The sequence below is a fragment of the Melanerpes formicivorus genome, unplaced genomic scaffold, assembly GCF_026170545.1.
Source record: "Melanerpes formicivorus ecotype bairdi unplaced genomic scaffold, bMelFor1.0.p_v2 SCAF_69, whole genome shotgun sequence".
Taxonomy (NCBI): domain Eukaryota; kingdom Metazoa; phylum Chordata; class Aves; order Piciformes; family Picidae; genus Melanerpes; species Melanerpes formicivorus.
In genome coordinates this window covers 1569414-1583731 of record NW_027142421.1, presented here as the reverse complement: position 1 = coordinate 1583731, position 14318 = coordinate 1569414, and the positions used below count along the sequence as shown (strand labels likewise).

At 42.1% G+C, this 14318-nt stretch overlaps 1 protein-coding gene across 4 annotated transcripts in view; it reads left to right on the top strand.

Moving 5' to 3' along the window:
* FARS2 (phenylalanyl-tRNA synthetase 2, mitochondrial) overlaps positions 1-14318 on the top strand; it is a 232482-nt gene that overhangs the window by 60391 nt on the left and 157773 nt on the right. For all 4 annotated transcript variants that reach the window (XM_068163005.1, XM_068163001.1, XM_068163003.1 and 1 more), the window contains exons 4-5: positions 3894-4053; positions 5687-5818. In XM_068163005.1, coding sequence (XP_068019106.1) covers positions 3894-4053; positions 5687-5818 — 292 coding nt within the window. The remainder of the gene's footprint in view (positions 1-3893; positions 4054-5686; positions 5819-14318) is intronic.

Genomic DNA, 14318 nt, shown 5'->3' with positions numbered 1-14318 from the left:
CAAACAGTAAACTGTCTCTCTCATTTATGCAGCTTTTAAATGCCTCCAGTGATGGGAAATCCACCGCTGCCCTGGGTAGCCTGTTGTAGGGCTTGACAACCCTTTGGGGAAGATCTTGTTTCTAATGTCCAACCTAAACCTCCCCTGGGGCAACCTGAGGTCATTTCATCTAATCCTGTTACTTGTTCCTTGGGAAAAGAGACACCTACCTGGCTGCAGCTCCTTTCAGGGAGCCTTGTTTCCTCCAGGCTGAACAGCCCCAGTCCCTCAGCTTTTCTCAGAAGACTTGTGCTGTAGATCCTGCACTAGCTTTGTTGTGCTTCTTTGGACCCAGTCCAGCACCTCAGTGTCCTTCCTATGAGGGCCTCAAAACTGAACCCAGTGTTTGAGGTGCACCCTCACCAGTGCCCAGTACAGGAGGATCATCCCTGCACTACTTCTGCTGGCCACACTATTCCTGATACAGGTCTAGATGCTGTTGGCCTTCTTGGCCACCTGGGCACATGCTGGCTCATGTTCAGCTGGCTGTCCACCAACATCCCCAGGTCCTTTTCCACCAGCCCACCCTATAGCATTCACGGGGGTTTTGTGACCCAGGTGTAAGACACAGCACTTTGTCTTGTTGAAGCTCATCCCAGTGACTTGGCTTATCAGTCTAGCCTATCTAGATCCCTCTGTAGAGCCTTCCTACCCTGTACATGTACATATGTATGTCCATGTACATCTTGGATGTGTCAGTGTTTTATGCAAAACTAAGCAATTACTTTTTTCCTTCTGTTTACTCAGATATATGCTTGAGAACTGGCATCAAAAAGGAGCGACTGTAGGTGATTCTTCATTTTATTCAAGCTTTGATTTCCCTGGCTTTATGTGTATAGAAATATGCACTTAGCATAGTTCAATCATTCTAACAGTGCCATTGGTATATCAGTTTAAAGCTGCTCATATTGACATAGAGATATCAGTGAATGTAAAGAAGGGAGTAAATATTAATACAACTGTAGGGGGGTTGTTTTGGGTTGGTTTTTTTTTCCCTTTGTCCTCTCTCCTTTTTTTCTCTCAGTATAACCCTGTCCACAGATGTGCTGGAGTCAGCAGATGCTCATGAAACCTCTATGGAGAATACCAAAGTGCATCTGTAAAGGAGGATGTTTCCTTGCTGCTTCCTGTCTTTTGTGGTCTTTAAAGCTGTGCTTTGACAGCCTAGGTCAACTCATCAGGACTCATGCCTATCTCAAAGTGTCCATGTGCCAGCATGTCCTTAGGCCACCTGTATGCTGATAACCAAGTATCAGTCTGAATTTGTCTGCTTCCACATCTCAGTTTCTTCTCTTTTCCTGGGTTACTCCTTATCCAGCTCCACCGCCCAGCCTGGCTCAGTGCGGTGCTGCACGGACACTTGTCCTGGCGCAGAGGAGGAGGTGGTTTGGGAGGAATGAAGAGGCTGTCAGGTTAGAGAGCTGGGGTATAAGAGAATAGATTTACTTCAGTGGTTCTTGAACATATTTTGTGGCCACATCTGATATAATCTAAACCAGAACTTTTGCTTCAAGCAGGCATTGCAGTGTCACCATTTCAGGAGTAACACAGTGGTCAGGAAAAGTACTTGTGTGCTTGTTGATACAAATGCTGTATTTGAAAGGCAGTGTGCAGATTCTGTTCGTTACAGCTGTCTGAGGAACCTGTTTTAAGCTGAGGGATGGTGGGAGGAATGAGGGGGAAAAGGAAGAAGGGTGTTTCATGTCCTGAAGTACTGCTGGTGAGGAAAAATAACAAATAGGTCTTCTAGTGTGTAAGTACTGTGTATTGTAGTCCAAAGGGGGAAATCTCTGGGGCCTGAAGGGTATTTCTGGCTTTACTGAGGGTGTTTTTTCAGTCAGTAGCTAGAGAAAGGAGCTACTTGCAGAGGGTAATTCAGATCACGAACCTGATTTAGCCACTTTAGGTTCCTGTGTGAAGAAGTCTGTGTCTGTCTGTTGACCACCTAGTGAGCATAAGACAATTAATCCTGGCTGATGCTGGCCTCTGTGAATATCCCCTGGCTTTCAAACTCACATGCTGGATGACTGATGTATCCTGCCGACAGTAAATTAGTTATAGGGTGGGTATCATCTGCTTCTTCCAACCAGTACAGAAGTAATGCCAGCAGTATGAAGGGGTTTAATCTTCCAGGTGAGCACTTTAATACAAAATCTGTTATTTAAGTGTAATATCTCATTTTGTCAAGCTGCTGCCTTTTGATTAGTAAAGGCATTTTTCTGAGGCTGATGGATAATAATTCAGTATTTCTCTTTTTCCTTTCTTACTTTGTATTTCTGTGCAGAGCACTAAGGAGATTAACTTGGGAAGTCTTTTCTCAATCTGCCAGCCCAGTTTCCTCGAAGTTAAATACTAGAGATTTTTTTGGGTTTGTTTTCAATTCACTCCATCCATTTTGCTACTAGTTTATGTGCTCCCTTAACTCAAACTTCTGCTTATGTCCCTATGAAGCGTGCTACATGCTAATCTAAATTAATTGCACCCACCATTTGTAGGCTACCAGAGATTCACTTGAACTTTGTTAGAGCACTTCAGTGCTCTGGAGGCATCAAACTGCAATTGAAACAACTTCTGTGGGCATCTGCAAGTTGTGAAGGTTACATGCTGTTCTTAGCATCTGCTGAGTGAGAGCTAGTTATGTTAGGAAGCTTAACGGGAAGAAAATCTCAATGTGTGGGTATTTTTTTCTACCCTCTCTCTGTGGGCTGGTTGACTGGGGGAAGGTGGAGGAGGAGTAAAGGGCAGTAGAAACACTATCACAATTAGCTTTCTGTACCCTCCAGACTTACAGAAGTTGGGGTTTGTCCAGCTGTAAGGACTTCCAACAGAAATTGTTTTTAGAGTGTAAAACTGGCTGCTTGTCTCCCCCCAGCACACAGCCTCAAATGATGTGGCTTAGCAAGTGGGGTTTATTAGTCTCTCTGCGAGGACTGAAATTTGCTAGTGTTTATGTCTGGGATCTGCTGGCCAGAAATGTGTGGGATGTAGAGGAAACAAATCTCCAACCTGCAACAGATGTGGTCCAGAGCAGCCTCTGCACAACGAGCAAGTCTGTCACATCTCAAACACAGCCTGTCCCTGTGCTTTGTGGTTTATCTGGAAACCCCAGACCGAGAACCAGGAATCCTTAAATGCCCCAAAGACAAAATTCTTGTACACAGGAAGGTGCTGGGTGGGGGGGGAAACACAGGAAAATGGTGGTCCTTAAATGAACAAATTGTACTCAAGATGAGTCATAATACAAGATCTCACTAAACTGACAGGTTGGGACTGATGGGTTTTTGTTGGTTGGTTGTTTTTTGATGTGGTGTGGGTTTGTGATTTTGTTGTTGTTATTGTGTTGTATGTGTGGTTTTGTGCCTTTTTTTTCTGTTGGGGAAGCTTTTTTTGGTGGCTTTTTTGAAACTCATATTACAGCTTTTAAAAACTGTTGAGGTTTTTTGGCATTTCTGTTGCATCATTCAGCTACTACAAAAAGTTGAAATTGTGATGTGTATTGGAGTTCTATGGATATACTTTAGATACTGTACAGTGAAACCTGTTCTCCACAGTAACTGAACGTAACAGGATGAGGAAAAAGATGTTTCCTTTAAAGAGAAGTATTTTCCTGTAGTTAACCATAGTATTTGAAGGTATGGTACAGAAATAAACCAAATTCTAGTGTTTGACTATTTCTGTTGTGATGCTTTATCTCTCTGTTTAGTGAATTTACATAAAATCACAATTTTTACATTGGTGCTTCATGGTGCAGACTTCACAGGTAAGAATCCACTTGAATCAATAAAACTTCACTCTCTGCTTTCACTTAGAAAGGCTTTGATGCAAAACACTCATGTCTTGTGGTTTTGTTGTAGTTGTTCTCCAACATTAAAGATGGGGAAGGCTTACAGCTGTTTGAGCGAGGTCATCGCACTGCACACAAGCAAGAGTGTCACACTATGGAGGCAGTGAGGCTGGTGGAGTTCAACCTGAAGCAAGTGCTCACAAAGCTCATGACGCAGCTCTTCGGCGATGGTAGGTCCTTGCACCCTTTTTGCTGGCTTGCTGATGACTGTAGGCACCATATGTGCATCACATTTAGATCCCTTCAAGGATGGGAACTCTACCACTGCCCTGGGCAGCCTGTTCACAGGGCTTGACAACCCTTTCTGGGAAGAAGTTACTCCTCATGTCCAACCTAAATCACCCCTGGTGCAACTCGAGGCCATTTCCTCTTGTCCCCCACCTCAATGCAATCTCCTTTCAGGAAGCTGTAGAGAGTGAGAAGGTGTCTCTTCAGCCTCCTTTTCTGCAGGCCAAACAACCCTAATTCCCTCAGCAGCTCCGTAGACCCTTCTCCAGCTTCATTGCCTGTCTCTGGACACACTCCAGCACCTCAGGGTAGGTGCATTCATGTGCTGTGCTGCTTTGCTGCATACACACTCAAAGTGCCCCCCTGCCATGGACAGGAATACCTCCTACTAGACCAGGTTGCTAGTAGTTTAGCTTTATCTGATTCATCACTCACTATCTCGATACTTCAGTGTTGGCTATATGTGGCAGTAAGCAACACAGAATCATTGACTGATTTGGGTTGGAAGAGACCTTTAAAAGCCATCTAGTCCAACCTCCCTATGGTGAGCAAGGACATCTTCAACTAGATCAGGTTACTCAGAATCCCGAACAACCTGCTCTGAAACATTTCCAGGCATGAGGCATCTACCACCTCTCTGGGCAACCTGGGCCAGTGTTTCGTCATCCTCATTAGCAAAAAAATATAACAAAAGTTTCTTAAAGGTCTCTGGGTTTTCATGAGGTAGGTAACAAACTTTTTACAAAGTCTGCACCTGCATTCATTCCCAAGGTTTGTCTTTTTATTTCTTCCTGGCTTTAACAACAGGCAAAGGAACGATGGATATTAGAGGAGGGATGAAAATCTGGAGCCTGCAATCACTTGTCTTAAATACTAGCCAATGGAAGACAGTTCTTTTAATGACAATTTCTAGTGATATGCCATGTCTCATTTTGTATTCTGCATGTGATGCTCTTTGAGTTTCTTTCATGAGATTTTGCTACAGGAGAGCTGGAGAGGGCCTTTTTACAAAGGCATTTAGTGACAGGATGAGGGGCACAGCTCTGTGTATTTATATTTATATTTGTTTGCATTCATATCTATTCTTAACATTCATATTTGATCATGTACAAAAATAATAGGTTTGTAGTCGAAATAGCTTCTGATTTAAAAACTACTTACCTAGGCAACTGATGAAATACTAAGTAAAAATTACTTAGCTTTTCTGTGGGGAGCAGTTAGTCATTTCCTGCTGTAAAGAATAACAAAATTAGTGACTTTCCCATGATCTTGGCTCATTTTTGTTCAATGCCAGCTGGTTGCTAGAGGTTGACAGATGATTGATTTGGTTTCAAAGGATGCTTGAGTTGCACAAAGCGTTTTTCATATTAGAAAAGACACAGCCATTTTTTCCCCAGAAGTTTTAAGATTTATTGCCTCACCCTAGTGCTGTAAATGAGTTTGTTTGCTGTTTATTTTCTCTGGATCGCTGTAATTGGAATCATTAGTTGAAGGGCGAGTTTTGCAGGTGGTTGGAGGGATGGCCTTTGAAGCATACACCCTTCATATTTATTTATTTTTTCAACACTGCTACAGGACTGCAAGTCAGATGGGTAGACTGCTACTTCCCATTTACCCACCCTTCCTTTGAGATGGAGATCAACTTCCAAGGAGAATGGCTGGAGGTTCTGGGCTGCGGGGTCATGGAGCAACAGCTAGTTAACTCAGGTACTGAAACTCCTTTACTTCCTTGACATCTCTATTAGCAAACACTTCCAGTGCAATCAGCTTTGGGTCCCGCTTAGCCCCTGGGGAGCACAGACATCTGTGCTTGTAGCAGCCACCACAAGTAGTCCTGAGGTGGAGCACAGCCCTCACATTCTGAGGTTTGAGTGGAGGGATGGAATGAGCAGTCTGGAGCCTGCAGGCAGAAAGCTTGCCTTTTATTTTGTGCAATAAGGAGACGAACAGATGTCAGCTTTAAAAGAGAAGCTGACAAATTAAGGTCTGCATTTCTCTGTCTTCCAAGCGATGTCAAGTGCATTCATTGTTGTGATTTACAAGCATCATAAGCAAATAACATTTCCTAATATTTGGAATATCAGAGTACTCCTGTATCTTTAAAGTACAGAAGGAGGAATGTGATGCCGTTTCATATTGCTGTTTGGTTGCTGGGTAAATGGTAGGTTGCTTTTTGGTTTTGTTTTGTTTCTTTTATCCTCAGGATAGTTATTTATGGGGTTGCAAACTGCATTAAAAGCAACATCATTTATTTTAATTGGAAGTAATACTGAGCAAAGTCACCTCATGATGTTGCTTTCTAAAACTTACATGTAAGTACCATGGAAGGAGAGGAAAAAATGGTGAGGTGTTTTTCTGATTGTTTTTGTATTGAGAATTTCATGTGCTTGTTTTCATTAGCTGAGAATGAGCAGTTCTTTCCAAGCACAGGGCATAGTGCAGGTGCTCAGACCTCTGTCAGTCACTGTCTCTTAGTGCTGTTTACTACATATAGGAGCTTTTGGAAAGGGATCCATTTAATTCTCACAAGTGTGCTTTCAAATAGTCAAGTTTCAAGTAGTTTCCTAAGCTGTTGTTGTACTTCAGTGTGCTCTAAGTTCTTGCTACTGCAGTCCAAGTACGATAACTCTAAATAACTTGATTTTGGCTCCAGTTACTTGGCACAACATGTTTTTTTCAAAGTTTGTGGATTTTAATGTGACCATTTTCCTTTTAAAAGATTAATCCTCTTCCAGAGCTTCTCCCCATTATGTTAAAGATTCATGTCAATGTTCTTTCTTTGGTTATCATCTTCATGATGTGCTGAATACAATACAGGTTCTGACCAACCTCAGAAGTCAGACTACTGTTTGGTGTTATTTTGACTACTCTGTGTTATTTCCATGAGATGTAACACAGTAATAGCCAGGCTTTCTTGAAAATCTTCTATGTTGCTAAGTTGTTCCATTTAAGTTTCTTTAATACATGTGAGAAGAGCTAAACTGTGGCCTCAAAATAATTAATGTATGTATGTGTGTGTGTGTGTGTGTGTGTGTGAATGAATGTACATGAAACAACAATGGCTTCTACAGTGGTGACAGTTTGTTACAGAAGGAGCCTTTTAACCACTTTTAAATAGTGTGATACAAAAAAATGTGTACAAAAAGTGTAAATAGAAATTCATTGGTAATAGGGAACAATCATCATGTCTGTTCAAATGTATTGATACTCCTTATCACCTGCTATCTCCTTATCTCCTCTTTTTTCCATTTGAGTTCTGTGAAGAGTCTCTGTGCATTTTTGGTTTATTCCTACTTGCTTCTTAACAAGCTAGACTTCTATTTTCTGACATAAATCTCCACAAAACAGATGTGATAAACCAGGTATGAGAGGCAACAGATCAAAACATAACTTTACTGTGTGTGGACTTCCATAGTGCATTATCTCACCCTTCAAATTTCACATCCTTAAAATTTAAAGCCGATCAGGATTTGCCCAGGGAGGGGCAACCAGCCTTGTTCTTTTGTCATTCACTGGGTGCTGAGGATGAGTCAGTCTTCTGAACCATTCAGGTTTTCTGTCTTAACAGCAAGCGAGTTTTCCGTTGTCATGATGTGTGGATGAGCAAATAAAATTTGAGACAGACTGTAAGTACCATTTCCATTAAAGCCAGTCCAGCTATGGGGTATTTCTGAAGAGTTGTTAACATTCAGTAAAACCTCTTACTACTGACAAAACAGGGAATGCAGTGTTATTTACCATTTTTTTAGCACTGAGAGTTTCTTTTTAAAAAGAAAAATGTATGCCCCATGTTCTTAGATTATGGTTGAAAAAATGCACACTGCTGCAGAAATTGTGCACTGAATGGAATCATAGAAATATTTTGGCTGGAAAAGACCTCCAAGATCATCGAGTTCAATCATTATCTAGACTCTGCCAATGCTGGTGCTAAACCAGTCCCTTAGCACCATGTCTGTGTCAAATGATGCTACCTGTTCCTGTAAGACTGATGATGCTAAACTAGGGCAATTACTTGGAATAGTGTGCACACAGAAGATCAGTATTGCAATCAATATTCAATAAGAAGTACAAAACCTAACTTGTACTGTTCAGCTTTCCATTTTTGTGTGCTCTGTTTTTCCTCTTCAACTGTACATGACGACATTAATAGGAATGTTATGTATGTATGCATGTATGTATGTGTTATGTATGTATGTGCATATGTTATGTATAGGGATGTTATGTATGATTTTTGATAGAAAGAAAAGTTTATTCTTGTTAAAACTGACAAAAAAAGCAGAAACCTTACAATATAGTAGCAAGGACTCTCAGTTTTAGGTCCATGATGAGGATACAAGGAAGTTTTATGGTTCAGGAGAATTAGTATCAATTAACAGCATGTAAGATGTGTTTACTTATTTCTCTGCTTCAAGAGTTTGTTCTCCAAGCAGAGCCAGTGTTCACTGGTAGGGGCCCAAGCTCCCAGGTCTGTATGGAGTTAGATGATTCAAAGTTTTGAGTAGAGGATGTTGCTTACCTGGAAGTTATGATCACATAGTGTTGCTTAGTACCTGTGAAATTGGAAGCAGTTAGGGTGCGATCCTGTGCTGACAGAAATCAATGACAATGTTCTTGGTGCTCAGCGTTGCAGAATATGTTAGCTGGGCATGGAAGCAAGAAAATGGGACTAAAGTTTACTCCAGAACCAAGAGACTATAAATCTGAATCATTTCAGACCATACCTAAATGAAACCCAAATGAATGAAATCCTCCAAAACCCCACAAATGAAAAAAGTTGTAAAAGAAGTTGTTTTGGTTTTGTTTGTTTTGTTTTTTTTGGTAAGAATTCTCATGATGGTTTTGAATTATCATAGAATCATAGAATGGTTTGGATTGGAAGGGACTTCAAAGGTCATCTGGTGAGCAGAGACATCCTCCACTAGATCAGGTTGCTTGCCTTATCAAGTCTGACCTTGAATATTTCTGGGGATGGGACCTCAACTACCTCTCTGGGCAAACTGTTCCAGTGTTCCACCACCCTTGTGGTAAAGAACTTGTTCCTAATATCCAATCTAAACAACAGGAAGTGTGGCACACCAGATCAAACCAAAGTCTGGGAATTTTGGTGTGACGATTGCTGGAGCTGACTGCCTTTGATCACTGGCTGGTAATATGAAGCATCCTGGCACACAGCCAGGCTCTCAGCTCTGGATGGGAGGTCCGGCTGAGCTCTCAGTTCTGAAGGTGATGGATCATGAAGACAGCTACCAGTAAGAGGAGCTGGTAAGACTTCCCTGCTGTATGTAGACTTTTCTACTTTCCACATCAGAAAGCAACATTTTTATTTACAGTATTAAGAAACTATTTTGAATATAGTAGGAAATTTGAAGGAGGTAGGAAATTTGAAGGAAGTAGGAAATGGTGCAGGGATTTGGAAGAAGAATGAATTTCCAGCATGAAGAGTAGGAGGTTATCATGGCCTTGGCAAGATGAGCAGGCCCTGGGCTTTCAGTAAGGCTGTGGAAAGAATTTTGTCAGCACCTTGCATACAATTATAGTTTTAAAGATACTGAGCAGTTTTGGTCTTCCAATTGAGGGTAATACCCTGAACTTACAGCAAAGGCAGTTTTTCTGTTACAGTATTTCTTGTTCATTTGGCACATACTTCTAATGAAGAAACACACTAACTTTGTCTGAGTGTCGTCATGCATACTGTTGAAGGTGGCAAAAGGAGTTTGTCATAACTTCTGCAGATCATTGCTTTTGTTTTAGAAGGTGGAAGCTTATTTGTCATGAGTGTGCTCCTTGGTGAAGCCTGATTCTTGAAGTGTAACTCTTTCCCACGTGGAAGCCCTTTTACAGTGCACTTTCAAAACTTACTTCCAAAATTTAAGTAGTCCTTGGCCCAGATCTGCCACCCGCAGCCACATCCAAGTCTTAACACATAGAACTTAATGTGGTTTCAGTGCTGCTGCAGTAAATAAATCTTTCTTCACTCATTTATTGAAGATCATGAAAACTGCTGACTGAGGGGAAGTAGCAGTTCTAAGTTCTTAACCTGTCCACACTGTTTTGTTTTGTTTTGTTTTTTGCCAAAAGGATTATCAGTGTGGACAGTTTCCTGTGGACAGCAGGTTAGTAGGGAGCACAAAAATCATATCAATGTTACCTTGCAGACACAGGACTTCTTTTGTTGTGTTGGGGTTTTTTTTTTCTTTTCTTTTTTTAGATTCATGAATATGTTCTTCAATGAAATATTAGTTATGGGTGAGTTGGGTTCATATATCAAGCAGCAGGGGTTGGTTTTGGGGAAGGGGAAATTTAATATCGTCCATCTAGCCAGGGTATTTTTTTCCCGCTCAGCTCTTGCCTAGTAAATTACATTAAAATGTTGGAGCAGATGGTGCATGTGGCTGAAATAGTATGCAGACCCATGTTCTGTCTGTGCTAACAGCTCTCTGTGGGGACCTTGAAATAGTTAACACTGTATGTGTCTGTATAGATATAGTGTATAAGGGTAAATATAATGCATTTAAAATCCATTCCTGGAACTCTTCAAGGTGAAATTGAAGTTACAGATGTATTGGTGTCTTGAGCACCTGGAGCCTGCCAAAAACACAAGGTAGAAGTGTTGGATGAGTTGATTCTTTACAGAATCATGGAATGGTAGGAGTTGGAAGACATCTCTGGAGATTATTTAGTCCAACCCCCCTGCTAAAGCAGTTGGCCATAGCAGGTTGCCCAGGATCACAATGCCCAGATGGGTTTGGAGTCTTTCCAGAAAAGGAGACTTCACAACCAATCTGGGCAGCCTACTCCAGTGCTTTGTCACCCTCAAAGTAAAAAAGCTTTTCATTAAGTTAAAGTGAAACCTCCTGTGTTCTATTTTGCGCCCACTGCCCCTTGTCCTGTCAGTGGTCACCACTGAAAAGAGCCCAGCCCCATCCTCATGACCTCCATTCTTTAGTTACTTCTGTACATTGAGAAGATCCCCTCTGAGTTCTCTTTTCCAGGCTAAAGAACCCCAGGTCTCAGTTTTTCCTCATAAGAGAGATATTCCAGTCCCTTAATCATCTTCATAGCCTCTTTCCAGTAGTTCCCTGTCCTTCTTCAAACTGGAGAGCCCAGAACTGGACAAAATACTAAGGATGTCGCCTCAGTAGAGTGGAATATAGGGTGAGGAGAACAGTACATCCAAAGCAGTCCAGGTTTGCTATGTAAGCTTCAGAGCTCCTCATCACCAAGCTCTGTAGGGCTAAAATCTGCTCTGCTTTTTTTTTTCAGGTTGCTGTCTGTCTCCTTTGTGACACAATACCTTGATGTCTCCCAGCCTTTCTCTGTACTTACTCTTCTGAGAGTGTTGTGATATAGCTCTTTTATGGGCTGCAACTGGAGTGCATGGGAAACTGAGTTACAGTTTTCCTACAGTCGTTGCCTGCCCCATAGAGAGAGAATGTCTTCCAGTGCAGTGTGAGAGGATGGAGATTGTTCTGTGGCTCATGCTGCTGGGTAGCCTCTTTCTGTGGCCGGCTGCAGGGGGAGATCCTGATCTAGGCAGGTACCTGAAATTAAAGAGAATATCCCACAAAGAGAAAAACGTTTCAGAGTAAAGGAAATTGGGAAAGTAGGAAGCCCCTAAGCTTGGGTGACTTCCCAAGAGTCTCAGAAGTTGACTGTGGCAGAAACCAGAGTTGAATGCAGCTCCTGGGTCACCTTTGTCTCATTTCATCCTAGTGACTTAAATTTGCACATACCTATATATATATAAATATACATGTGTGTGTCTATCTATCAAAATAAACAGAGGGCAAGACAAACAAGACCATTAGGTGTGCAAATAAATGCAGAGAGAGACAAATTTGGTCTATTTTGATTTTTGTGTTTTACACACACTCACATACCTCCCTACAGTGTAAACAGACAATTCTCTTGTCACAGCTGACTACTTTGAGAGAAGCTCTGTTGAGCTGGCAGTCACTGAAATTTTGGTTTAGCCAGTTAAATGTGGACCTTGGGTGGACTTGTGGGCTTTTAGAGAAGGTTGCAATTGAAGTTTTGCCTGTATTCTGCAGCATTTCATATAGATACCCACCAATACATGCACATGGCATGTCCAGAGAAGTGTGTACCTGAGACAGTGCTGACAAATTTAAAAAGGAATGATTAATAGGGCAGAGGAGTTGATTTTTCCCTAAAAATCTGTGATGGTCCAGCCTAGCTGTACAAGGAGAGAAGCTGTGATGGGAGTCACCTGGGTGGCTGCCAGCAAAACAGTTAGACATGTGCTTGTCTTTTAACCTTTGAGTAGTTCATATAAAGGCCCATTAGGGCAATTAGCTGTCTTTAGCTAATTGATGTGTGACTTCCACATTTCCTGGCTGAAACGGAATTGCCCATAGTCAGTGACAGCAGAAATATCAGCTGGGCCAGCCTCCTTCAAGCTCACAAATCTAAGTGATGGCTTGCTAGGCATCCCAGTCTGGTAAAGTGAATAGCTACAGCCCTGTTGCATGTTTGCACATGAAGTGTGCCATAACTTGTGCTTTGAAATGTTTGCAAGATTAGATCTAGACTCTCAAGACTTTGAAAGGTCAAGTCTCTAAAGAGCAAGGTTTTTTTTTAAATTAGGATGACTCTTCTATAGAAGAGCTATTTATTTTATCTCCTTTCATCCATCCAACTTGAAGAAGAAAATGAAGTTTATTTCCTGCTTTCAGATGAAGATTGTCTTCTGGGTTTGATTGTTTGATTGTTGTTTTGGTTCCTTTTGAACTGACTGAAAAGAAGTCTTGGTCTTGCCTTGATAAAGCAAACCACAGAAGTGAGTTGCACAGAGATCACAGTATCATTGTATCAGTCAGGGTTGGAAGGGACCACAAGGATCATCTAGTTCCAACCCCCCTGCCATGGGCAGGGACACCCCACACTACATCAGGCTGGACAGAGCCTCATCCAGCCTGGGCTTAAACACCCCCAGGGATGGGGGCCCAACCACCTCCCTGGACAACCCATTCCAGGGCTTCACCACTCTCATGCTGAAGAAGTTCCTCCTCACATCTGGCCTTATTCTCCCCACCTCCAGCTTCATTCCATTCCCCCTAGTCCTATCACTACCTGATATCCTGAGAAGTCCTTCCCCAGCCTTCCTGTAGGCCCCCTTCAGATACTGGAAGGCCACAATTAGGTCACCTCGGAGCCTTCTCTTCTGCAGACTGAACAACCCCAACTCCTTCAGTCTGTCCTCACAGGAGAGGTGCTCCAGCCCTCTGCTCATCCTCGTGGCCCTTCTCTGGACACGCTCCAGCACCTCCACATCCCTCTTGTAATAGGGGCTCCAGAACTGGATGCAGTAATGCTCTGGTCGATCAAAGGGCAGATTGCTTTATCTGTTATGTGTTTTTCTAGTTCTCCTACCCATGGCTACACCACCAGGTCTGATGCGTGTGCTGTGTTATCAAGTTAGACCTTTCTTCCACCCTTCTATTTCCCTTGTCAAAATAATTTGCCTGTTGTCTCCTCCTTAATTTCCACCTGTATTTGTAAAACTGTTTTTTCATTAAATTTTTCATCCAGAGGACCCCATAAAATTGTCGAAATGCTGCTTTCTCTGATTTTATTGCCTTTGACAGATTCATTAAGTGTGTTAGAGTCGGTGTTCTTCCACAGAATTAATACAAGCTTACTCCCTATCTGTGTTTGTGTAAAATGAACAAATACAGTCTTGCATTTTACGACAATTCTATTACACCTATTTCTGGGCAGTGTGTTATTTATTTACAGGGGTATTTTGTAGGAGAATAAGTACAGAATTAAATCTTGAACTAAGTAGCTGTTATAGAACTTGGATGGCCATTTAAGTTTGTGGCTCCATATGATTTTGCATCTGAGTGCTAGTGTTGTCAGTGGTGGTAGAGGATAATTTCTCTTTCATGGTACATTTCTGGTTGATGTTTACTGTATCACAGTATCACCAAAGTTGGAAGAGACCTCAAAGATCACCAAGTCCAACCTGTCACCACAGACCTCATGACTAAAGCATGGCACCAAGTGCCACATCCAGTCCTCTCTTGAACACCTCCAAGGATGGTGACTCCACCACCTCTCTGGGCAGCCCATTCCAATGGCGAACGACTCTCTCAGTGAAGAACTTCCTCCTCACCTCCAGCCTAAACTTTCCCTGGTGCAGCTTGAGACTGTGTCCTCTTGTTCTGGTGTTGGTTGCTTGAGA